Source organism: Chlorocebus sabaeus, chromosome 17, assembly GCF_047675955.1.
Source record: "Chlorocebus sabaeus isolate Y175 chromosome 17, mChlSab1.0.hap1, whole genome shotgun sequence".
NCBI lineage: Eukaryota > Metazoa > Chordata > Mammalia > Primates > Cercopithecidae > Chlorocebus > Chlorocebus sabaeus.
In genome coordinates, this window is record NC_132920.1 from 7,970,696 (window position 1) to 7,996,019 (window position 25,324).

A 25,324-nucleotide genomic window follows, 5' to 3' on the forward strand; every position below is an offset into this window, starting at 1 on the left:
TGATTACAAAGCGTATTATTAATACAAAGCTATAGTAACCAAATCAGCATGATACCGGCATAAAAACACACAGACCATGCATGGCACAGAATCAATAACCCAGATATAAACTCGCAAATTTATAGCCAGCTCATTTTCAACAAAGGCACCAAGAACATACAATGGGTAAAGGACAGGTTTTTCAATAAATGGTGCTGAGAAAACTGGATATCAATATGACTGGGAAAACTGGATATCCATATGAAGAAGAATGAAACTAAACCTCTATCTCTCACCATACACAAAAATCAAACAAAAATGGATTAAAGACTTAAATCTAAGACGTGAAACTATGAAATTACTAGAAGAAACTCTAGGGGGAAACACTCCAGGACACTGGTCTGGGCAAAGACTTTTTTCCGTAAGACCTCAAAAGTAGGCAACCAAAGCAAAAACAGACAAACGGGATTACATCAAGCTAAAACGCTTCCGTGAAGCAAAGAGAATAATCAACAAGTTGAAGAGACAACCCACAGGAGAAGAAAGTATTAGCAAACTATTCATTTGACAAGGGATTAATAACCAGAATATATAAGGAGTTCAAACAACAATATAGCAAAAAACCCAAAGAATCCAATTTTAAAAATAGGCAAAGATCTATTTCAAAAGAGACATTTCTCAAAAGACATAAAATGGCCAACAGGAATATGAAAAAAATGCCCAAGATCACTAATTGTCAGAGAAATGCATATCAGACCCACGAGATAGCATCTCTAGTTAAAATGGCTTTTATTAAAAAGACAAAGAATAATGGATGCTGGCAAGGATGTGGAGAAAAGGGAACTCTCGTACACTGTTGGTCAGAATATAAATTAGTACAACCACTGTGGAGAACAGTTTGGAGGTTCCTCAAAAAACTAAAAATAGAACTACCATATGATCCAGCAATTCCACAATACTGGGTATATATCTAGAAGAAAAGGAGAGAGACATCTGCACTCACGTGTGTATTGCAGCACTAGCCAAAATATGGAACCAACCTAAATTTCCATGAATGGGTAAGAAAATGTGGTATACACAATGGAATATTATTCAGCCATAAAAATGAACGAAATCCCATCATCTGCAGCAACATGGATGGAACTAGATGTTACTATGTTAAGTGAAATAAGCCAAGCACAGAAAGACAAATATTGCATGCTCTCACTCATATGTGAGAGCTAAAGAAATGGATCTCACGAATATAGAGAGTAGATTGGTAGCTACCAGAGGCCAGGAAGTATAGCGAGGAGGAGGGCATGAAGACAGGTTCATTAATAGATATAAATATACGGTCTGATGGAAGAAATAAGACCTAGTATTTGATACATCAGTAGGCTGACTATAGCTTATAATAACCTATTACATAATTCAAAATAGGTAGAAGAGAATAATTTGAATGTTTTTAGTGAAAATAAAAGACAAATATTTAAGGTGATGAATATGTGAATTACACTAATTTGGTCTTTACAAATTATATGAAAGCATTAAATTACCATAAGTACCCCCAAAATATGTACATTATACAATAATACAAAAGTAAAGTTATTTTTAAAAAGCTAAGTAAATGTAGTATTAACTTTAAAAAAAATAGTAATTTCAGCTTGGCATTAGGAACAGATTTTGGCCGAATGCTCACTCATTCACTTCAATGAACAAATAACTACTGAGTGGCTATTAAGTAGCAGGCACTGTTCTAGGTGCCTGAGATACCACAGTGAACAACAAGAGTCCTGAGCTTACAGGACTCAAATTTTAGTTGGGAAGACAGGGATATGGGACCAGGCTAAAACCACAAATGTGGAATTTAATTATTGATTGGTATACAGATGATATTGAAAGGCGTGATTCTGTATGAGCTCACCAAGCAAGTGAGTTTAAACAGGAAAGAAGTCAGGGAACCAAGCCTGCAAGCGCCCCAAGGTTAAAAGTCATGAAGGTAAGTGGGAACTAACAAAGTAGACTGAAAAGGAGGAGCCTGCGTTGTAGGAGGAAATCCAAGAAAAAGTGATAATCCAGGAATAAAGGCAGACTTTTCTTACTACCTTTTCAAAGATATATAGAAGTAACATCCTGAAGTGGAACTTGAGCTCTGGAGGCAGAAGAGCTAGGCTTGCATAATAGTTCCTCCAATTATTATTGGAGAATCTGGAGTGTTCAACCACTATAAATTTCAGTTTTCTCAACCATAAGGCGGGGAAGATGATAAACACTTATTTTACTGGGTTATGAGAAAAAAATGAAAAAATACAGGCGAAAAGTCTAACAGTAAAGTGCTATATAAATTAGTTTGTATTTTAAATTACAGTGTGTTCTTAAAGATTTCTAGGTAAAGATGGCAGAGTGAAGCAAAATCACACAAACAGTCCCTTAGATGACTCTCAAAACAAAGTTTTTTAAAAGGTAAAATACTTCACCATTTACTAAACAGTCAAGAATCATAATTGTATATGATAAACTTTGAAAAGTAGTAACCAAGAATAGGAATACAGATTGTAGTCAAGAACTGAGATTCCTGGTGGCTCATGCCTGTAATCCCAGCACCTTGGGAGGCTGAGGCAGGTGGATCACAGGTCAAGAGATTGAGACCATCTTGGCCAACATGGTGTAACCCCATCTCTATTACAAAATTGTTAGAATTCTAATATGTTTTAATTTGTAGAAAAACAGACAGGGGAGGGGAGAGAAAAGAAAGGAAAAGAACATATGAAAGACAGATAAGACAAAGTATCCATCCTGGAAGAAAACCTAATAAAAGTCTCTATAAGTCCTTTGCAATAGAAAGTAGCATTATAAGCTCAATAAATGTGATCAAACCTGATGATAAAAATACAGAATGAAATGAAAAATGAAACCACAAAGCTAAGGAAACAGAGAACTATAACAACATCATTACAGATACAATAAATAAAATCAGAAATAAAGGAATTGAATCAGGTTGGTTGTGGTGGTTCATGCCTGTAATCCCCAGCACTTTGCAAGGCCGAGGCAGGCGGATTGCTTGAGCCCAGGAGTTTGTGACCAGTCTGGGAAACATGGCAAACCCTGTCTCTACGAAAAAATTAGCCAGCATGGTGGTGCATACCTGGAGTCTCTGCTATTTGGAAGGCTGAGGTGGGAGGATCACCTGAGTCCAGGGGGTCGAGGCTGCGTGAGCCGTGACCACACCCCTGCAATTCAGCCTAAAAAAAAAGGAATTGAATTGTCTACTACAAAACATTGGCAGAATTTTAACTGTAGAACAGAAAGCAAATATTATAAACCCTGACAAAGTTAAATTCACAAGTGAGAGAGTAGTGGAAGAGTGGCAGGAAGGGAGAGTTGAAAATCCTCCATCTCTCATGGCAAGGCATTAATTAATGCTACTAACAATTTGAACACAATACAAATGAACAGAAACAACATGACTACAACTTTTAATTGTTTTCTATAATTATTTTCCTCATAATGATCTTTTAGTAACTACTATATTTGATGGTAAGAAGTACTTGTTTCAAGGTACTGTCTTCCATTTTACTTTAATTTTTGTTCTAATTCAAATGAAATTAAAGTTAATACTTTAACTTAAAAGTTATATGATCCCATTCTTATGAAACGTTTTCTCTCCCTCTCATACCTTCCCCCCAACTTCTCCTCTCCCCTGCTCATTTATCCAGCTATCATTCTCCATACATAGTTCTTGAATACACGTAAAGATGCCTGGAATGGTGTTCACCAAAGTTAAAAAGCAACAGCTTTTTTAAGTAGGTTGTTGTTGCTGTTGTTGCTGTTGGTTAGAGACAGGATCTCACTCTGTTGCTCAGGCTGGAGTGCAGTGGCATCATCATAACATGCTGCAGCCTTGAACTCCTGGGCTCAAGCAATCCTACCACCTCAGCCTCCCAGGTAGCTGGGACTAGAGGCGCGCCTCACCGCACCTAGGCAATTTTTTTCAATTTTTTTGGTAGAGAGAGGGTGTCTTGCTTTGTTACCCAGGCTGGTCTTGAACTCTTGGCTTCAAGCAATCCTCCAGCCTAGGCCTCCCAAAGTGCTGGGATTACAGGTGTGAGCTACCATGCCTGGCCTGTTTCTTTCTTTTTACGATTTATTTTCTTCTTTATTTTTTGCTTATTACTAAAATACATTAGGTTTTACTTTTAAATAATGCAAAAATAAAGTCATTGTTCTTAAAAAGAGAGAGGGAGACAAGGAGGGAGGGGATATTCTTTTATTACGGTCATGTTAGTTTATTTGAATGAGGAATAACCTAGAAGCTGTCCATCCTCCTTACTCTCTAAAAATCAAAGGCTGAGTCCTTGATACTAAGACAAGATCTCCTGACACCAAACGTGGTGAAATTTACAAGTCTATTAAATAATTAATAAATAGAACACAGACACCTTGTCTTAAGGATGAAAAAAAGGTAATGGCTATATCTTCATAACAAGTTACTTTATGGGTTGCTCTTACATACCTTGATGGAGCTCCTATTTACTTTTTTGTGGTTCTTAAGGAACTACAGAAGAGTTTTGGTTCTAAAGCCTCTGCTCACCTAATCTCAGGACACTCTGCAAAGTAGGTGGCAATGCAGCCAAAAGCAGAAATGGTTCCAAGCTGAGTTCTGTACTAGGTCTCCATTCAGAGAGTTCTAGATGGTCCCACCTTTTTGGCCCTTCATCTGTTAGTTTTGAGCACAATGTCAGAACAATGCGTAAGATCCACATTTGTAGTGTTCTGAGAGGCACAGCTGACCACACACATAGTGTCAAACACGTATATGAAGAGATAAATGTGATGGTTCTACTAAAAAGCACAAAATGAAACCCAACTTATCAATAGTCTTGTACTATTAAATACTGAGATCAATATATTCTATACATAAACTTGCTTAAATGATTTTGCACAACTCCCAGATCGATTAGTACTGAAAATAAACAAGTCAATACATCCTTTAAAATGTCACTTTTAAACATGAAATTTGCCATGAAAGACAGCTGGGCCCAGACTAATTTTCAAAACTACATCAGTTTTAAAGGCAGTGACACTCAGCAATAAAAGGTACAAGAAAATACTTCCGTCAGAGCTTACCACAGAAACTTTTCCTGCTTCCAGCAGAAAACTGTTCAGAAAGCCATTGCCTGGTTTCTACAGCTGGCAAGACCCAATGTATTCCACACACAATGGAACCTCAATTACTAACTTCACATTTTTATGTTTTAATTCTGCCTTTCAAGAAAACGCACTTAATCTGGATTGTAAATTATCAGTAATACTTTTGTACTTCACTGAGAAGACCGTAATTTTAAGAGGCTCGTCCTCACATCTTCAATAACTTTAGCCCCAGAATGAAGTAAGTCAAAATAGTTTTCACTCAGTTTTACAAAATTTAGTTTTATATACTTACAATGTGGAAAAGGAAAGGTGTATGCATGTCTGCAAGGCATACGTAAACATCTTATTGATAACTTGCAGTTTTCCTTTTAGCATGCTAACTAGAATGTTTGACAGGGTTAAGGATGTGGTTATGAACAAATGAGGGCATGTTTGTTGTAAAATGCAAAAGCCTAAGGCCAATTTTATACTTCTGCTGTTCCACTCCGAGAAACCAAATGTGACCTGGGAGATCTATGTTTTCCAACCTCCTTTTAGCATTAGAGTACACAAGAGCATTAACTTGGACCTGGACACAAAGACTTATTTAATTCAGTTTTTAACCAAGATCTTTCTGCTGCCTTTCTTCGCCAGCCATTCTACTGCAGGTCAGTTTGTTTGTTTTTCACGGAGTTTTTTTTGGCTTTTCTTCCCCTTCAGAAAGATCTGTTTCCATTTTATACTTCAGTAACCCATCATTATTTACCAGCGTTATCCTCACTTGTTGCTCTTGAATTCCTTCCTGCACAACACTTGGACAAGCTGAATATTGGCAATATAAATCTGGATTTTCTTAAATACTTCAAATTTCTAAATCAGTTACTAATAAAACTTTTATTTATTTTGTTATGGTTTGATATTTAAAATATTCATTTTGATCAACTCTCTCTCCACATTAAAATATTTTACTTAATGACAGAAAGTGCTAGTATAAACATTTATGAAAACATTATCTTCTAAATAAAGCTACCTCTAGTCCCCTGTGTGAAAAAGAAGTTTCATCTCAGATCTTCCCAGTTCCTGGTCATCAATTTTTTTTTTTTTTTCCCGAGATGGCGTCTCGCTCTGCTCACTGCAACCTCCGCCTCCTGGGTTCAAGGGATTCTTCTGCCTCAACCTCCCAAGTAGCTGGGACTACAGGCGTGTGCCATCACGCCTGGCTAATTTTTGTATTTTTAGTAGAGACAGGGTTTTACCATATTGGCCAGGTCGGTCTCAAACTCCTGACCTTGTGGTCTGCCTGCCTTGGCCTCCCAAAGTGCTAGGATTACAAGCATGAGCCACCGTGCCCAGCCTCAAATTTTATATATATATATATAAATGTTTTTGTAAAAATAGGACGGCCATGGTGGTTCATGCCTGTAAAAAATTCCAGCACTTTGGGAGGTTAAGGCAGGTGGATCACTTGAGCCCAGGAGTTCGAGACCAGCCTGGCCAACTTGGTGAAACCCCATCTCTACTAAAAACACAAAAATTAGCCAGGCATGGTGATACACACCTGCAGTCCCAGCTACTCAGGAGACTGAGGCACGAGAACCACTTGAATCTGGGAGGCGGAGGTCTTAGTGAGCCGAGATCCCACCACTGCCTTCCAGCCTGGGAGGCAGAGTGAGACTATGCCTCCAAAAAAAAAAAGAAAAATTTGTAAAAATAGGTGAAAAATATTTTGACTTTCTCACATACTAAACAGACTGTCTCGTGTACCACAGATGCACACAACTCACTTTGGAGATTAATGCTGTCTGGAGATTAATTAATGGCAACACACATTAATCACTAGAAAACCACTTTCTCTGTAACTGAACTTCCCTCTCATATATCCAGGTTAAGAACTTTCCCTCTCCACTTCTCACCATAATACCCAAGAAAATACATTGTGGTGTAGCACTCATTTGAAATGAAAAGCAATTTTAAAAAAATCGCTAACTCACATCTCTGGAGAACTTGGCTGAGGTTGTCCCGCATTGTGTCTCTACATTTGGGAAGAGTATGTTCATTTGTTTCATGGATCATATTCTTCAAATTTTCAAGAACTCGCATTTCTCGAAGACCACGCTTTTCCTATTAAAAGAAAGTAAATGACTAATAAATATGGTGTCTTTTTCTTTTTTTTGTTTTTGAGATGCAGTCTCACTCTCTCACCCAGAGTGGAGTGCAGTGGTGTGATCTCAGCTCACTGCAACCTCCACCTCCCGGGTTCAAGTGATTCTCCTGCCTCAGCCTCCCAAGTAGCTGGGACTAAAGGCTACAGCCACTATGCCTGGCTAATTTTTGTAATTTTTTTCTTTTAGTAGAGATGGGGTTCCACCATATTGGCCAGGCTGGTCTCAAACTCCTGACCTTGTGATCTGCCCACCTTGGCCTCCCAAAGCGCCGGGATTACAGTTTGGAGCCACCATGCCCAGCATATTGTGTCTTAAATCTTAGTAATTACTTTCTAAGATATCCACCCAGGTTTTGGTTGTTAGGTTATGACTTATTACTGAAAATTTATGCAGCCTTCTTCTAATTATTTGGCAATAAATGCCTCATAACCCAGAGGCATTTTTAAAATTATGAAATGCTCCAAAAGTTGCAATATGAGTAATATTTTTATAGCAATGTTAAAAAATTGGCAAGAGAAATACTAAAAGAACCAGAAAAATGGCCCAGATTGCCACATATTTTATTAGAAGGAAATTAAACACCCCTGATCTGATCTTAAATTTCATTTTGTCATTCTTACTATCATATAGCTTCTATTATTATGTGCTATGTTTTTTATCTGATTCCTTTTTTTTTCTCAAAATAAAAATGAGTAGTAAAAGTAATATGTAGATACTTCCCTATATAGAAAAGAACACTGAAGGCCTGAGGCTATTATCATTAGAAAGACCTCCTCATACGGTTGGCCCTGGCTTGGGGCTGGAAACTTGACTAGTAAACAGTTCCCTATGTTGGTATAAAACCCTTCCATAAATTACAAAAGTGGTTCACTGTGCCTGAATGGTTTATACCAAGCTTGTCCAACCCGCGGCAGATGGGCTACAAGCAGCCCAAGACGGTTTTGAATGCAGCCCAACACAAATTATAAAACTTCCTTAAAACATTATGAGATTTTTTGTGTGATTTTTTCTTTTTTAGCTCATCAGCTATTGTTACTGTTAGTGTGTTTTACGTGTGGCCCAAGACAATTCTTCTTCTTCCAGCGTAGACCAGGGAAGCAAAAAGATTGGACACCACTGGTTTACACAAACAATGTGATTAATGTTGAATACCTCTTTCCTTCTGGAAGTCTGAAAATGTACATGCCAGGCAGAGGATGCCTCCTTGACCAGCCCCCAATAAAACCCCTGGACACCTAGGCTCAGGCAAGCTTCCCTGTAAGATTACACTTTACATGTGTTGTCACAACTTGTCACAAGGGGAATTCAGTGCATCCTGTGTGACTCCACGGGGGGAGGACTCTTGGACACTTCTACCTGGGTTCCTCTAGACTGCTTCTACCCGGGTTCCTCCAGACTGCTTCCCAAGCACCTTTTCCCTTTGCTGACACTGCTTTATACTCTTTTGCCATAACAAAGCTTGCCACAAGTATGGCCATATGCTGACTTCTGTGAGTTCCTCTAGTGAATCACTGAACCTGCAGGTGGTTTTAGGAACTCCGAAAACATCTCCATTACAGAAAGTAGAGCAAAACCACCCTCCCTGCCCAAAATGAGGGTGGGCTATACTTAGTAACTTGCTTCCAAATAATAGAACAGGGAAAGGGAAAAATATTAACATTATAGTAGAGAAAACTAGCAACATGATAGTTGAGAAAACCAGCAAATGCAGTAATTCCTCAACCAAGCCAAGAAGGTTCATATTATCAGTGGTATCGTGTTGATAGCATGCACTCCTTGATATAATGTGATAAGGGTACTTTACCTTTGTGGTATTCTTTCCCAATACCCAAAACCCCAGTCTAGTCATGAGAAAAACAACAGACAAATCCAGATTGGATACCTAGCCAGTACTCAAGACTTACGTAAAGGTCATAAAAAATAAGGAAAGGCTGAGGAACTGTCACAGACCAAAGACTAAGGTGGCATGATGATTCAATGCAATGTGGTACCCCAGATTAGATTCTGGAACAGAAAGGGGACTGTAATAGAAAAACTGGTAAAATTCAAATAAAGTCTGGTGTTTCATTAACAGTAACGTATCAATGTTGGTTTCTTAGCTTTTACAAATGCAGCATGGTAATATAAGAAATTAAATAACAAAAGAAAGTGGGTGAGGTGTTGATATGGTTTGGCTGTGTCCCCACCCAAGTCTCAACTTGAATTGTATCTTCCAGAATTCCCACATGTTGTGGGAGGAACCTGGGGGAGGTAATTGAATCATGGGGGCCAGTCCTTCCCATACTATTCTCGTGATAGTGAATAAGTCTCTGAGGGACTTATCATGGGTTTCCACTTTTGCTTCTTCCTCATTTTCTCTTGCCACCACCATGTAAGACGTATCTTTCAGGCCAGGCACGATGGCTCACGCCTGTAATTCCAGCACTTTGGGAGGCCGAGGCGAGTGGATCACGAGGTTAGGAGTTTGAGACAAGCCTGGAAGCCTGGCCAACATGGTGAAACCCTGTCTCTACTAAAGATACAAAAACAATTAGCCAGGCGTGGTGGCACGTGCCTGTAGTCCTAGCTACTCAGGAGGCTGAGGCAGGAGATTCCTTTGAACCTGGGAGGTGGACGTTGCAGTGAGCCAAGATTGTGCCATTGCACTCCAGCCTGGGCGACAGAACGAGACTCCACCCCCCCCCCAAAAAAAAAAAAAAGGAAGTGTCTTTCACCTCCTGCCATGATTCTGAGGCCTCCCCAGCCACGTGGAACTGTAAGTCCAATTAAACCTCTTTTTCTTCCCAGTCTTGGGTGTGTCTTTATCAGCAGAGTGAAAACAGACTAGTACAGTAAATTGGTACCAGTAGAGTGGGGGGATGCTGAAGATAGCAGAAAATGTGGAAGCGACTTTGGAAACGAGTAACAGGCAAAGGTTGGAACAGTTTGGAGGGCTCAGAAGAAGACAGGAAATGTCAGAAAGTTTATCAAAGCTGAATGGCTTTGATAAAAATGCTGATGGTGATATGAACAATAAGGTCCAGGCTGAGGTGGTCTCAGATGGAGATGAGGAACTTGCTGGGAACTGGAGCAAAGGTGACTCTTGTTATGCTTTAGCAAAGAGACTGGTAGCATTTTGTACTTGCCCTAGAGATTTGTGGAACTTTGAACTTGAGAGAGATGATTGAGAGTATCTGGTGGAAGAAATTTCTAAGCAGCAAAGCATTCAAGAGGTGACTTGGGTGCTGTGAAAGGCATTCAGTTTTATAAGGTAAGCAGAGTATAAAAGTTCGGAAAATCTGCAGCCTGACAATGCGAAAGAAAAGAAAATTTCATTTTCTGAGGAGAAATCCAAGCTGGCTGCAGAAATTTGCATAAGTAACAAGGAGTCCAATGTTAATCCCCAAGACAATGGGGAAAATGTCTCCAGGTCATGTCAGTGGTCTTCATGGCTGTCCCTCCCATCACAGGCCTAGAGGCCTAGGGGGAAAAGTGATTTCACGGGCCAGGTCCATGGCCCCCGTACAGTGTGCAGCCTAGGGACTTGGTGCCCTGTGTCCCAGCCGCTCCAGCAGTGGCTGAAAGGGGCCAACATACAGCTTGGGCTGTGGCTTCAGAGGGTGGAAGCCCCAGGCTTTGGCAGCTTCCAAGTGATGTTGAGCCTGTGGGTGCACAGAAGTCAAGAATGGAGGTTTGGGAACCTCTGCCTAGATTTCAGAAGATATAAGGAAATGCCTGGATGCCCAGGCAAAAGTTTGCTGCAGGGGCGAGGCCCTCATGGAGAACCTCCGCTAGGGTAGTGCAGAAGGGAAATGTGAGGTCGGAGCCCCCACACAGAGTCCCTACTGGGACACTGCCTAGTGGAGCTGTGAGAAGAGGACCACCGTCCTCCAGACCCCGGAATGGTAGATCCACCGACAGCTTGAACCATGCACCTGGAAAAGCCGCAGACATTCAACGCCAGCCTGTGAAAGAAGCCAGGAAGAAGGCTGTACCCTGCCTCCCGGCCACAGGGCCGGAGCTTCCCAAGACCACCCACCTCTTACATCAGTGTGACCTGAATGTGAGACGTAGAGTCAAAGGAGATCATTTTGGAGTTTTAAAATTTGACTGCCCCACTGGATTTCGGACTTGCATGGGCACTGTAATCCCTTTGTTTTGGCAAATTTCTTCCGTTTGGAATGGCTGTATTTACCCAATACCTGTACCCCCATTGTATATGGGAAGTAACTACTTCGCTTTTTATTTTACAGGCTTATAGGTGAAAGAGACTTGCCTTGTCTCAGTGGAGACTTTGGACTGTGGACTTTTGGGATTAATGCTGAAATGAGTTAAAACTCTGGGGGACTGTTGGGAAGGCATGATTGGTTTTGAAATGTGAAGACGTGAGATTCGGAAGGGCCAAAGGTGGAATGACATGGTTTGGCTCTGTCCCCACCCAAATCTCAACTTGAATTGTATCTCCTGGAATTCCCAGGAATAGAATTCCAGGAATTCTATTGTGGGAAGAATCCAGGGGGAGGTAATTGAATCCTGGGGGCCAGTCTTTCCTGTACTATTCTCTTGACAGTGAGTAAGTCTCACGAGATCTGATGGGCTTATAAGGGGTTTCTGCTTTTGCTTCTTTCTCATTTTTGCTTGCCACTGCCATGTAAGAAGTGCCTTTTGCCTGCCACCATGATTCTGAGGCCTCCCCAGCCATGTGGAACTGTAAGTCCAATTAAACCTCTTTTTCTTCCCAATCTTGGGTATGTCTTTATGAGCAGCATGAAAATGAACTAATACAGCGGTACACGGGAATTATCTGTACTATCTTTGCAATTTTTCTACAAATCTAAAATTAATACAAAACAAGAAGTTACTAAAAATAGAGTGGTAACCTTGACTATGAAAAAATAATAGGTTAGTTATGTTACTGAAGTGTTTTTATTTTTTTTGAGCCATTCTTATATGGCCAGCTTCTTTTTCTAATTTTTCTCATAATAAGATATTAACAACTTATACAAATGTTGCAAGAGAATAATATAATGAACTCTCATATACTCATCACCAATCTTCAACAGTTCTTATGACTGATTTTTTTCCCCTCCATAATGCTCCATACACCTCATCCCCTCTAGATTATTTTGAAGCAAATCCAAGAAAGTATATCATTTCAACTGTTACAATATTTCAACCTGTATCTTTTTGTTTGTTTGTTGTTGTAGAGACAGGGTCTTGTTCTGTCACTGAGATCACACTACTGCTGGAGTGCAGTGATGTGATCATGGCTCACTGCAGCCTTGAACTCCTGGGCTCAAGCAATCCTCCTGTCTCAGCCTTCCAGTAGCTGGGATTACAGGTGCACACCACCACACCTGGCTCATTTTTCTTTTATAAAAAATTTTGTGTAGAGACAGAGTCTCACTTTGTTGTCCAGGCTGGCCTCAAACTCGTGGGCTCAAGCAATCCTTCCACCCTGGACTCCCGAAGTACTGAAATTACATACATGAGCCACCATGCTCAGTCTCAACATATATTAGTATCTTTAAAACACAAGACTTGCCTTAAACAAACAATAAGACCAGTTCTCCCTCTGTCACACACACACACACACACACACACAGTTAACAGTAATTTTTTTTTTTTTTTTTTGAGACAAAGTCTGGCTCTGTTTTCCAGGCTGGAGCGCAGTGGCACAATCTTGGCTCACTGCAATCTCTGCCTCCCTGGCTCAAGTGATCCTCCTACCTCAGCCTTCCAAGTAACTGGGACTACAGGCGCACATTATGACACTTGGCTAATTTTTGTATTTTTTATAGAGACAGGGTTGTACCCATCTCTCTATAAAAGACATTTGTTGACCACGTCTGGCCAACAATTTTTTAGTATCATGAAATATCAAAGTAATGTTCACATTCCCTCACATGTCCTATGTTTTTTATCCCCCAGTTTGTTTGAACCACAACCTAAACAAGTTTTATGTAGTGTAATTGATTAATATGTTTCTTAAGGCCGTTTTAACCAATAGATTTCCCCTTTCACTTTTTTCCTTTGCAATTTGTTGGAAAAAAGTGAGTCATTTGTTCTGCACAGTTTCCCACAGTCTGTTGTTTGCTGAATGAATCCCCATGGTGTAATTTAACATACTCCTTTGTCTGTTCTCTTTCCTGTAAATTAGTCGTTAGAACTAAAGCCCTGATCAAATTCAGGGTTCTATTTTTTGTTTGCAAGAATTTTTCAGACATGAGTTGTATACTCTCAACAGCATCTTGCTAGCATTCTGTCTTTGTTTACTAGCAGAAATACTCTATGAAGAGAAGAGAAACTGCCCCTATCAACAACTTGGTTACTCCGAGGAATGTTCACATACAAAAGGCAAAACAGAACACTTGATTCTTTCTCCCTTATTTACCAGTTTCAAAAATAATGAGTTCGCTCCCTAGTATTCACTAAAGGTGATTAGAAAGGTTTTTTGTTTGTTTGTACATATCCCTATGACTCACAGATTTAAAGATATTTGAAGTTTTTCAATCCATTGCAATATTTCTCACAGGATGAACACAAGGCCTTTTGCACCAGATAATTGGTACTCAGATTATCCTAGCTTTGTCCAGTGGGAGCCTATTCAAGCTGGCTCTGGAATGCTTCAGACAAAACTCTAGTATTTTGTAGTAGGTCATTTGCTTTCTGGCATGATCTGATGCTCCAGGTTCATCCTCTCCATCTCCTGCTCTGGACTTGGAATGAGCAGGTGTCTAACTCCCACTGGGATGGAGAAAAGGAATTTGGAGACTGAAAACTAAGGCCGCTCACTGCTATTGGGTTGGTCACTATTTCTAACTTTTCAGTGGACAAGGCTAGGAAATATGCATTTTTTAAAAGAATAGATATATCTTGAGTTTATATTGATAGTCAAACTCAAATTTAAGACCATAGAATTTCTAATTACCCTCTTCTGTCTTATCTCTTCCCAGTTATCAAAACACCAACATAATTATTTGTTTTATCACTGATTCAATCAAGTCGTAATACCAATACTAGCATCAACAAAATGATTACTAAAAAAAGAAATTTAAGATTTTTTTTTAAATTTTTTGTTTTGAAGATATATTTCACTAGGATGTAAAGTCAAATCATTGTGCCTTGAAATTACATGGAAGAGTTGGCTGGGCACAGTGGCTCACGCCTGTAATCCCAGCACTTTGGGAGGCCAAGGTGGGTGGATCACCTGAGGTCAGGAGTTCAAGACCAGCCTGGCCAACATGGTGACACTCCATCTCTACTAAAAATACAAAAATTAGCTGGGCATGGTGGTGCACACCTGTAATACCAGCTACTCAGGAGGCTAAGACAGGAGAATCGCTTAAACCCAGGGTGGTAGAAGATGCAGTGAGCCGAGACCACACACTTCACTCCAGCCTGGGCGAACGAGACTCCACCTCAAAAGAAAGAAAAGAAAGGAAATTAAGAAAGAAAGGAAAGAGGCCGGGCGCAGTGGCTCATGCCTGTAATTCCAGCACTTTGGGAGGCCGAGGCAGGCGGATCACCTGAGGTCGGGAGTTCGAGACCAGCCTGGCCAACATGGTGAAACCCCATCTCTACTGAAAATACAAAAATTAGCCGGGCATGGTGGCAGGCGCCTGTAATCCCAGCTACTTGGGAGGCTGAGGCAGGAGAATCTCTTGAACCCGGGAGGCGGAGGTTGCAGTGAGCTGAGATCGTGACATTGCACTCCAGCCTGGGGGACGAGCAAGGTTTTGTCTCAAAAAAAAAAAAAAAAAAAAGCAAGAAAGAAAAGAAAGAAACAATGTGGAACAATTTCTCTTTAAGTAGCAATGTCGCCATCCAAAAACACAGACTTGTTTCTTTAAATTTTACTTGACTTTTAGGAATTGCTCTTTAAATTTAAAGTTTACCTTAAATTATGTAAAATATTTATATGGCTCCAAAACTACATCTGTAAAACAAAATACATTCACAGAAGTCTAGCTTCTACTATCCTCCTATCCTTTACACCCTATCTCCTCCACAGCTTTCCCTTTAGGTAATTATCAACTTATTCAACCACTGTTTTAAGTATATACATGCATATATAAATGCATACGTGTCAATGTGTATATAATTACGTATATACTTTTTTTGTTGTTTTGTTTTGGTTTTTTTTTTTTTGAGATAGGGTTTCACTCTGTTGCCCAGGCTGGAGTAAAGTGGTGTGATCCTGGCTCATTGCAACCTCCATTTCCTGGGCTCAAACGATCCTCCCGCCTCAGAACCCAAGTAGCTGAAAGAACAGGTACAAGCGACTATGCCTGGCCAATTCTTGTATTTTCTGTAGAGACGGGGTTTCATCATGTTGCCCAGGGCTGGTCTCAAACCCCTGAGCTCAAGCGATCCATCCACCTCAGCCTCCCAAAGTGCTGGGATTACAGGTGTGAGCCACTGTGTCCGGCCAATGTATATACTTCTAAGTGTACACAAGCATACCTCACTTTACTATGCTTTGCAGATACTATGTTTTTTAAAAATTGAAGGTTTGTGGCAATCCTGTTTCAAGCAAGCCTATTGGTGCCATATTTCCATCAGCACGAGCTCACTTTGTGTCCCTGAGTCACATTTGGGTAATTCTCATAAAATTTCACAAGTTTTCATTACTATTACACCTGTTAGGGAGATCTGTGATCAGTGATCTTTGATGTTACTGTTGTCATAGTTTTGGGGTGCACAAACCACAATCATATAAGACCACGAACTTAATCTATAAATGCTGGGTCTGTTCTCACTGCTCCACTGACCGGCCATTCCCCCATCTCTTTCCCTCTCCTTGGGCCTCCGTACTCCCCATGACACACTGAAATTAGGCTAATTAATAATTCCACAATGGCCTCTAAGTGTTCAAATAAATAAAGAGTCATACATCTCTGACTTTAATCCAAAGCTAGAAATGATTACACTTAGTGAAGAAGGCATGTTGAAAGCCAAAGCAGGATGAACGTGAGGCCTTTCGCACCAGATATTTAGCCAAGATGAGAAGGGAAAAGAAACATTTTTTTTTTTTTGAGACAGAGTCTCTCTCTGTCACACAGGCTGGAGTGTAATGGCATGATCTCGGCTCACTGCAACCTCTGCTGCCCAGGTTCAAGTGATTTTCCCACCTCAGCCTCCCAAGTAGCTGGGACTACAGGCAAGCACCACCATGCCTGGCTAATTTTTTTGTATTTTTAGTAGAGACGGGGTTTCGCCATGTTGGCCAGGCTGGTCTTGAACTCCTGACTTCAGGGGATCCGCCTGCCCCGGCTTCCCGAAGTGCTGGGATTACAGGCGTGAGCAACTGTGCCCAGGGGAAAAGAAAGATTATTGAAGGAAATTTAAAATGTTATTCCACTGGGAGGCCAAGATAGGCAGATCATGAGGTCAAGAGATCGAGACCGTCTTGGCCAACATGGTGAAACCCATCTCTACTAAAAATACAAAAATCACCTGAGCGTGGTAGCGCACTCCTGTAGTCCCAGCTACTCAGGAGGCTGAGGCAAGGGAATCGCTTGAACCCGGGAGGTGGAGGTTGCAGTGAGCTGAGACTGCACCACTGAACTCCAGCCTGGTGACAGAGTGAGACTCCATCTCAAAAAAAAAAAAGTTATTCCAGTGAACACACAAATAAGAAAGTGAAACAGCCTTATTGCTAATAGGGAGAAAGTCTGAGTGGTCTGGATAGAAGATGAAACCAGCCACAACATTCTCTTAAGCCAAAGCCTAATCCAGAGGAAGGCCCTAACTCTGTTCAATTCTCTGAAGGTTGAGAGAGGTAAGGAAGCTGCAGAAGGAAGGTTTGAAACCAAGCCAGCAGAGGCTGGTTCATGAGATTTGAGGAAAGACACCATCTCCATAACATACAAGTGCAAGGTGAAGCAGCAAGTGCTAATGTAGACTGCAGGATCTAGCTACGATCATTGGTGAAGGTGGCTGCACTAAACAACAGACTTTCAATGTATATGAAACGGCCTGCTACTAGCAGAAAACGCCATCTAGGACTTTCATAGCTGGAGAGAAGTCAATGCCTGGCTTCAGAGCTTCAAAGGACAAGCTAACTCTCTTGTTAGGGGTTAATGCAGCTGGTGACTTGAAGTTGAAGCCAGTGCTCATGTACCATTCCAAAAATCCTAAGGTCCTAAAGAATTATGCTAAATCTACTCTGCCTGTGCTTTATAAAAGGAAGAACAAAGCCTGGATGACAGCACATCTGTTTACAGTATGGTTTACTGAAGCCCACTATTGAAACCTACTGCTCAGAGAAAAAGATTCCTCTCAAAATAGTACTGCTCAATGACAATACGCCTGGTTACCCTGGAGGTCGGACGGAGATACACAAGAAGATGAGCGTTGTTTTCATGTCTGCTGATACAACATCCATTCTACAGCCCGTGGATTAAGAAATCACCTTGCCTTTCAAGACTTATTACTTAAGAAATAAATTTCTTAATAGCTGCCAGAGACAGTGATTTCACTGATGGATCTAGGCAAAGTAAATTGAAGATCTTCTGGAAAGGAGTCACCATTCTAGATGCCATTAAGAACATTAATGATTCATGGGAAGAGGTCGAAGTATCAACATTAACAGGAGTTTGGAAGAAGTTGATTCCAACCATCATGGGTGATTTTGAGGAGTTCTAGGCTTCAGCTGAGGAAGCTGTTACAGATGGGGTGGAAAAAGCAAAACAACCAGAATAAGAAGTGGAGCCTAAAGGCTGGGCGCGGTGGATCACGCCTGTAATCCCAGCCCTTTGGGAGGCTGAGGCTGGCAGATCACGAGGTCAGGAGATCGAGATCACCCTGGCTAACACGGTGAAACCCCGTCTCTACTAAAAAACTACAAACCGGGCGTGGTGGCAGGCGCCTGTAGTCCCAGGTACTCAGTAGGCTGAGGCAGGGCAATGGTGTGAGCCCAGGAGGCGGAGCTTGCAGTAAGCCGAGATTGCGCCACTGCACTCCAGCCTGGGCAACACAGCGAGACTCCATCTCAAAAAAAAAAAAAAAAAAAAGAAGTGGAGCCTGAAGATGTGACTGAATTGCTGCATCTCATAATAAAACTTGAACAGATGAGGAGATGCTTCTTATGGATAAGCAAAGAATGCAGTTTCTTGAGATGAAATCTACTCCTGGTGACATCAGGCCAATTAATAACCCTACAATGGCCTCTACATGTTCAAGTAAAGAAGAGTCGCACAACTCTCACTTTAATCAAAAGCTAGAAACAATTACACTTAGAAAGACGTGTTGAAAACGCTGTGAATGCTATTGAGATGACAACAAAAGTTTTAGAGTATTATATAGACTTAGTTAATAAAGCAGCAGCAGGGTTTGAGAAGACTGAAATTTGGAAAAAACTTCGACTGTGGGTAAAACACTACCAAGCAGCATTTTATGCTACAGAGAAATCTTTGTAGAAGGAAGAGCCAATTGATGTGGGAACTTGACTGTTGTTTTATTTTAAGAAATTGCCACAGTCACCCCAACCTTCAGCAACCACCACCCTGATCAGTCAGCAGCCATTAACGTCAAAACAAGATTCTCCAGTAGCAAAAAGATTATGTCTTGCTGAAAGCTCAGATTATTAGCAGCCTTAACAAGGAAGTATTTTTAAATTAAGGTATGTACATTGTTTTTTAGACATAATGGTACTGTAAACTTAAAAGACTACAGTATAAACATAGTTTTCTATTAATTGATTACCCAAGTAATTTGTTTAACTTGCTTTATTAAAATATTCACTTCATTGCAGAGGCCTGTAACCAAACCCACAATATTTCTGAAATATACACCCCCCACTAATATTGTAAATACTTTTAAATTACCTTTCTTAAACAGAAACGTGATACAGACTTTTCTTATTTCATGAGTCAAATTCATACACACATACATAACATATATATAAAATCTTTCTCTATGTGATCTTTGTTTTTTCTTTTCGGTGCATCTTTTCGTTATTTAGAAAAGTTGGTGTTCTTGTTCTCATGGTTATGTTTATACTAACACAGATCAAGGATCCCTAACTCGAAAATCCAAAATCTGAAATGCTCCAAAATCCAAAACTTTTTGAATGCTAACATGATGCTCAAAGAAAATGCTTACTGGAACATTTTGGATTTTGGAATTTTTGATTGGGGACACCCAACCTATACTTTATATAACTTTGTATATAACACCTTCACTTTTTTGGTGACTGTTTATTGGTTCCCTACTTATTAGCAATATTAATATTAGATGTTAATCTTCTCTTTTCCCAGTTTTTCCCTCCTTTTCGGGATCCAATTTGAAACAGCATCCTCTTACTTCCAGTTAATATTTACAAGGCAATCGGTAAGGAAACCCTACTTTTCATAGACGCTCACTATTTCCTTCTGTTTTCTGATAGTTACACTACATCTTCACTGTCAGAACACAGAGCCACTGGATATTACACTGTCTGCCTTTAACTATGGTTTAGTCTTAATTCTGAAAGTAAATATATATTGAACGCTTACCCACTGTTGTTAGGTAGAAGTCTCTCTAATCATTTTGGTTAGCTGAAGTTCATTCTGTTGTATAACAGATTCCTTAGGAAAGGCTCATTGGAACAATCATCCCAGAGTCCTTGCGTGACCTAATAATGTGTGGTTCCTGTACCTGGGGGTCAGTTTGGCTGGATATAAAACCCCTGGCTGTTATTCCGTTGTCTTCTGGCATGAGACAGATACATCTGTTAACAACTGCATTTTCTTGCCCTTATAAAGGACTTAGCCATTTTGTCTGGATGACCAAAGGACTTTTTTCTATAAAGTCTAATAGATTTATTGTTAACTATCTTAGTGTTGTCTGTTCTGGGTTAATTTTCCCTGAATATAGTGTGTCCTTCAATATAATTTTAGTAGTATTGTACTTCAAGAAAGTTTTATTGACTCCTAGTTTTTATATTTATATTTTATATTTGCTCTATTATATTGCTTTGGTCTTCTTTTCTAGTGGTTCATTATCACACATATTTCAATTTTTCATTTCAATTTTCAACTTCACTTAAGGACTCTTCAGTTGTTTATTCACTCGTGTTCCTTTTAGTTTAGTTTTCATTTCTGACATGTTTTTAAATTTCTTTTTCCTGAATTCTTTCACCTTACCTTTTATTTTTGCTAATTATTTTACCTGACCATTTCTGAGTTTTTCCTTTTATGAGGTATATTGTTCTTTCCTTGCTTCTACAATTTTCTTATGCTCCCAGAGCTCATCTTAAAATACTAGGTTTGGCTGGGTGGCTCACGCTTGTAATCCCAGCACTTTGGGAAGCCGAGACGGGTGGATCACCTGAGGTCATGAGTTTGAGATCAGCCTGGCCAACATGGTAAAACCCTGTCTCTATTAAAAAATACAAAAATCAGCCAGGTGTGGTGGCAGGTGCCTGTAATCCCAGCTACTCGGGAGGCTGAAGCAGGAGAATCACTGGAACCCAGAAGGTGGAGATTGTAGTGAGCCGAGATCACACCACTGCATTCCAGCCTGGGAGACGAGTAAGACTGTCTCAAAAAGTATATAAAATAAAATACTAGGTTATAGTTTTATTTTTTGTGTGGTCAAATCTTTCTTATTTCCTTGAGGAATATTATTCTGTTTTTTATCCTCTAATAAATTGTGTGGGATTTGACTCTTGCTCAACTGTAAGTGAAATTAGTTTTCCACTATTTTTAGAAGGGAAGGGTGGTCACAACAGCCTTTTTAACTTCAGAGTTGTAGAACTCCCTTTTTTGTTTCACAAAGTATTCAGTTTCCTACAGCTTTTCTACAGTGTAAAACATTATTGGGAAAGGGTGTTTTGGTTTGGGAGTTCCAAAGCCCCTGACTGCTTCAGCACCGTTAGGCTTTCCAACAGCCCGCTAGCACCTCCTCCTAAGTTGGAGCCTGTGAAGTCCCCTCCCAGTTTCTGCTACTGTTCTCCAAATGGCCCACTGCTACAGTTTGAATGTATCCCCCAAAACTATGTGCTGGAAATATAACACCCAATGCCACAGTGTTGGGAGGTGGGGTCTGGGCCTAATGAGGGGTGATTAGTTCATGAGGGCAGGGTTAAGGTCATTATCAAAAGAATGGGTTCCTTTATAAGTAGACAAAGTTCAGACCCCTTTTCTTTCTCTCTTAACTTTTCTTACCTTCTGCCTCCCACCATAGGATGATACAGTCAGAAGGCACTCACCAGATGAAGCCCCTTTGATAACTTCCCAGCCTCCAGAACTGTGAGCAAAACACGTTTCTCCTCATTATAAATTACTCAGTTTCAGGTATTCTGTTCTAGCATCACATGACAGACGAAAACACCCATCAGGCTTCCCAAATCTATCTGGTGGGAATTTTGAGATTGTCTAGCACTCAACGCTCTCACAAGTCCCTCTGCCTTCTTTCCACTCCCTCTGGCAGTTCTCACACCACAGAAGCCTTTTAGTTGTTGGTGACTTGGCCACTGGTATCACGGGTACCCTGTCGCCTGGTTTTATTACAGATGTAGATTGGTTTTGCTATGCTAATTGCTGTTTTTAGACATATTCAAGGAGGAAAAAAAAAAAAAAAACATAAAACTATGCCACCACCACTGCCACCTTCTCCAGATGGCACTGTAATACGGAAAAATCAAGAGTAGGGGAAACTACTTCATTGCTTATGGCAGACTAATTTACATGTACAAGGAAATGATCTCTCAATTCAAAGACAAACAAAACTAAGAACAGAGAAGGGAGTCATGCAGTTCCATTCACAGGACAGATTATTACTCTGGGGCCTATAAATGGGCTTTGGGGTTCCAGGGTGCTCCTGAAATTGTAGTCAAATTGAAGACATATGTTCTCTATGCATTTTTCTGGGGAAAAAAATTCTTAAAGGAGTCCGTGACCTACTAAGAGAACCACTTATTTAAAGGGTTATTTATTGTAGCAGGCAAACTGGTACCTACACACAGTAAGTGAATTAGTAGCCATACCTCTCTAACAGCCCATTAATAACTAATTTAAAAGACAAAAAAAGGCCTGGCGTGGTGGCTGACGCCTGTAATCCCAATACTTTGGGAGGCCAAGGCAGCTGGATCACCTGAGGTCAGGAGTTCAAGACCAGCCTGGTCAACATGGTGAAACCATGTTCTCTACTAAAAAATATACAAAATTAGCTGGACGTGGTGGCATATGCCTGTAATTCCAGCTACTTGGGAGGCTAAGGCAGGAGAATCACTTGAATCCGGGAGGCAGAGGTTACAGTGAGTTGAAATCGCACCATTGTACTCCAGCCCGGGCAACATGAATGAAACTCCATCTCAAAAAAAAAAAAAAAAACCTATGACACTATTACACAAAAAAGACATTAGAAAGTCTCTTCCCTTAAACTCACCATCTGGTATGCGTTTGTTTTTATGCTGATATTTTTAACTGAGGGGTACTATCACACTTATCACACAAGGAAGAATACAAACTAACATTTGTTTATTTATATATATATATATTGTTTCTGGCGTGAAAATTCTCAGAGCAAAGCTCAGCACTCATAAAGCTTGGTTTCTGATGTAATCTGACAGCATTAGAGAGAAAATGAGACTGATATAATTTAAATTTTTCTTTCAGTCACAAGATTTTAAACCATACAGTGTATACATATACTTATCACGCGTTATATGGAACAGACACTCTGATAAAATGATGTTTTAACCTGACAGTGTCTCTAGTAATCTAACTAAAAACAAGAAATCAGGAGGTCAAGTGAAATTCTTGTGCTGCCTTTGGAGGAATTTTCTCTTGATCAATTTAACCCACATTGGAATTAATTAAAACAATCCCTCTCAACTCCTGTACTTACTGTACTGTTAAATACTTTTCTTTTGGCCTCTAATTTTAACCAACATTTCCTTTACTTTTCCTAACCCCTATTTTTCTTTCAGTCCAAACAGCACCTGCTCTATGAAAATTTCCCTGAGCTCTCTTAGAAGTTGTTTCTCGAGCTGTTTCCTCTTCTGAGCTCTCAAGTCTTTTGTGCTGATTTTATTATAATAATTACACCATGACGATTCTTTGTTTACATGCCTTTCTTCTCCCTAGATGGTAAACTTCACGGAGGTAGGAATTGTTTCCTATTTATTTTTTACATGTCTGGTATGACAGGTGTCTCTGCCTCCATTCTCTTCTCTCTCATTACCAACACCTAAATTTCATTTGGAGTGGCAACATGCCTATAACAGAGACTGCTAGCTATCTCCTACCTGCCTTCCTTTCTGCTACATGAAATGCACATGTAATGGGTGGAGGTCCAAAAGCCACCTCGTAGGCTGAGCATGGTGGCTCATGCTTATAATCCCAGTACTTTTGGAGACTGGGGTAGGAGGATCAATTGAGCCCAGGAGTCCAAGTCCAGCATGGGCAACACAATGAGACCCTGTCTCTACGAAAATTAAACAAACAAAAAAAAGGCCGGCCATGGCGTTGTAATCTGGAAGAATCATGAGAGAGCAGGGTAAACTATTTCATTCCTTATGGCAGACTAATTTACGTGTACAAGAAAATGGTCTCTCAGTTCAAAGACAAACACAACTGAGAACAGAGAGGTGAGCTATGCAGCTCCATTCAGAGGATAGGTTACTGTGGTCCCAGCTACTTGGGAGGCTGAAGTAAGAAGACTGCTTGAACCCAGGAGGTTGAGGCTGCAGTAAGCCATGATACTGCCACTGCACTCCAGGCTGGGTTACAGAGTGTGACCCTGTCTTAAAACAAAACAAAACAAAAAGCCAACTTGTAAGCATAAGGACAAAGGCAACATCCCAGGGGGATAGAAGGTAAAACTGGAAGAAAAAGCTGACATCATAGGGCCACCACTCCAGCCCTATGCTAACTCTAAACTCTGCATATTGTGATAGAAAATTAAGCACTTGTTAAATCCACTATTTTTCAGATATCTGTCACTATCAACTAAACATATTCTGTACTAATATACATAGGTATTCAGTAACTATTCCATAAAGCATTGCATGAATAAAGTTTGCTAAAAACTAAACAAGGAACTTATACGGGATTATATACTCTCTAAGCATGTCTAAATACTTATTGACTACCATAAGTCTCTGCTCTTTTCTACATGAGAAAAGCCATAACAGTTCCTCCAAGGCTAGAAAGACAGTGGCACAGAGGACAATGCCTTTACCCACTGATACTATGACATGAATACTCACTGGAAGGATTTCACCTGAAAGGTGAGATCCTTATGAATCTCTGTCCATAATGCCCATTGGGATCAAGGGGAAAAGAGTTTGTACAAAGTTAGGAGAAAGACAGTCAACTGTCCTTAAATACTAATGAAAACAAAAAAAGAGCTTAAAATAGCCTAACAGTACTTCCATAATTTAAGTAATGCTGCCACCATGTGGCACTTACTCCCTTCTTTTACAAATAAAATTTTATAAAGAAAAAGCTAATTGTTGCCATATACCTTAAGTTTTTTAAACATATGAACAACTTTAGCTTTAAGTGCTAGCCAGTTTTTCTTAAAGTAAACAATATTCAAATGGCACAGAAAAGACGAAACTTCCAGGAGGTACCAGCAGCTCTGCTTCGCCACTCTTCTCTATCTAACCATGCCACTTTGGGCAAAGACTACATTAATTAATTATCTGATATCATTGTTTCGGCCAAGATAGAAAAGAAGTACAAATAATGCAGATGTATATTCAAACCTAAAGCCTCTGAAACACGTTGAGCTTTTTCCCTCTAATCTGAGAGGAGAGTATAACAGACAGAAAAGGCATTTGAGCCTGAAGTTCTACGCTACACTAAACCCTGAGGAAGACTAACGGGGGAGGGAAGACCAATTGCTCTTGTGTTGGTCACTGTGTGAAAAGACTGGATCAAGCACTTTTCAAGAAAAGCAACTCAAACTTAGCTGATAAAATGTTCTTCAGCCCTTCAGAGATCATTCTTCAATAATAAAGACCATTCTTCAAAGCACTGTAAGAATGAAGGGTGGGACTATGTCTGTCTTACTCACTGGTAAATCATTACTTCCTGATATTATGCCTCACATAAAATAAGTGCTTGACACATTTTGTTTGACTTTATATAATCAGC

The 25,324-nt window shown here is 40.1% G+C and overlaps 1 protein-coding gene across 4 annotated transcripts in view; it reads right to left on the reverse strand.

Moving 5' to 3' along the window:
- BLOC1S5 (biogenesis of lysosomal organelles complex 1 subunit 5) overlaps positions 1–25,324 on the reverse strand; it is a 53,850-nt gene that overhangs the window by 24,584 nt on the left and 3,942 nt on the right. For 2 of the 4 annotated variants that reach the window (XM_007973747.3, XM_073005639.1), the window contains exon 3: positions 7,080–7,209. The exons of the other annotated variants lie outside the window; for them this stretch is intronic. In XM_007973747.3, the coding sequence (XP_007971938.1) occupies positions 7,080–7,209 (130 nt within the window). The remainder of the gene's footprint in view (positions 1–7,079; positions 7,210–25,324) is intronic. 4 annotated transcript variants of the gene reach the window in all.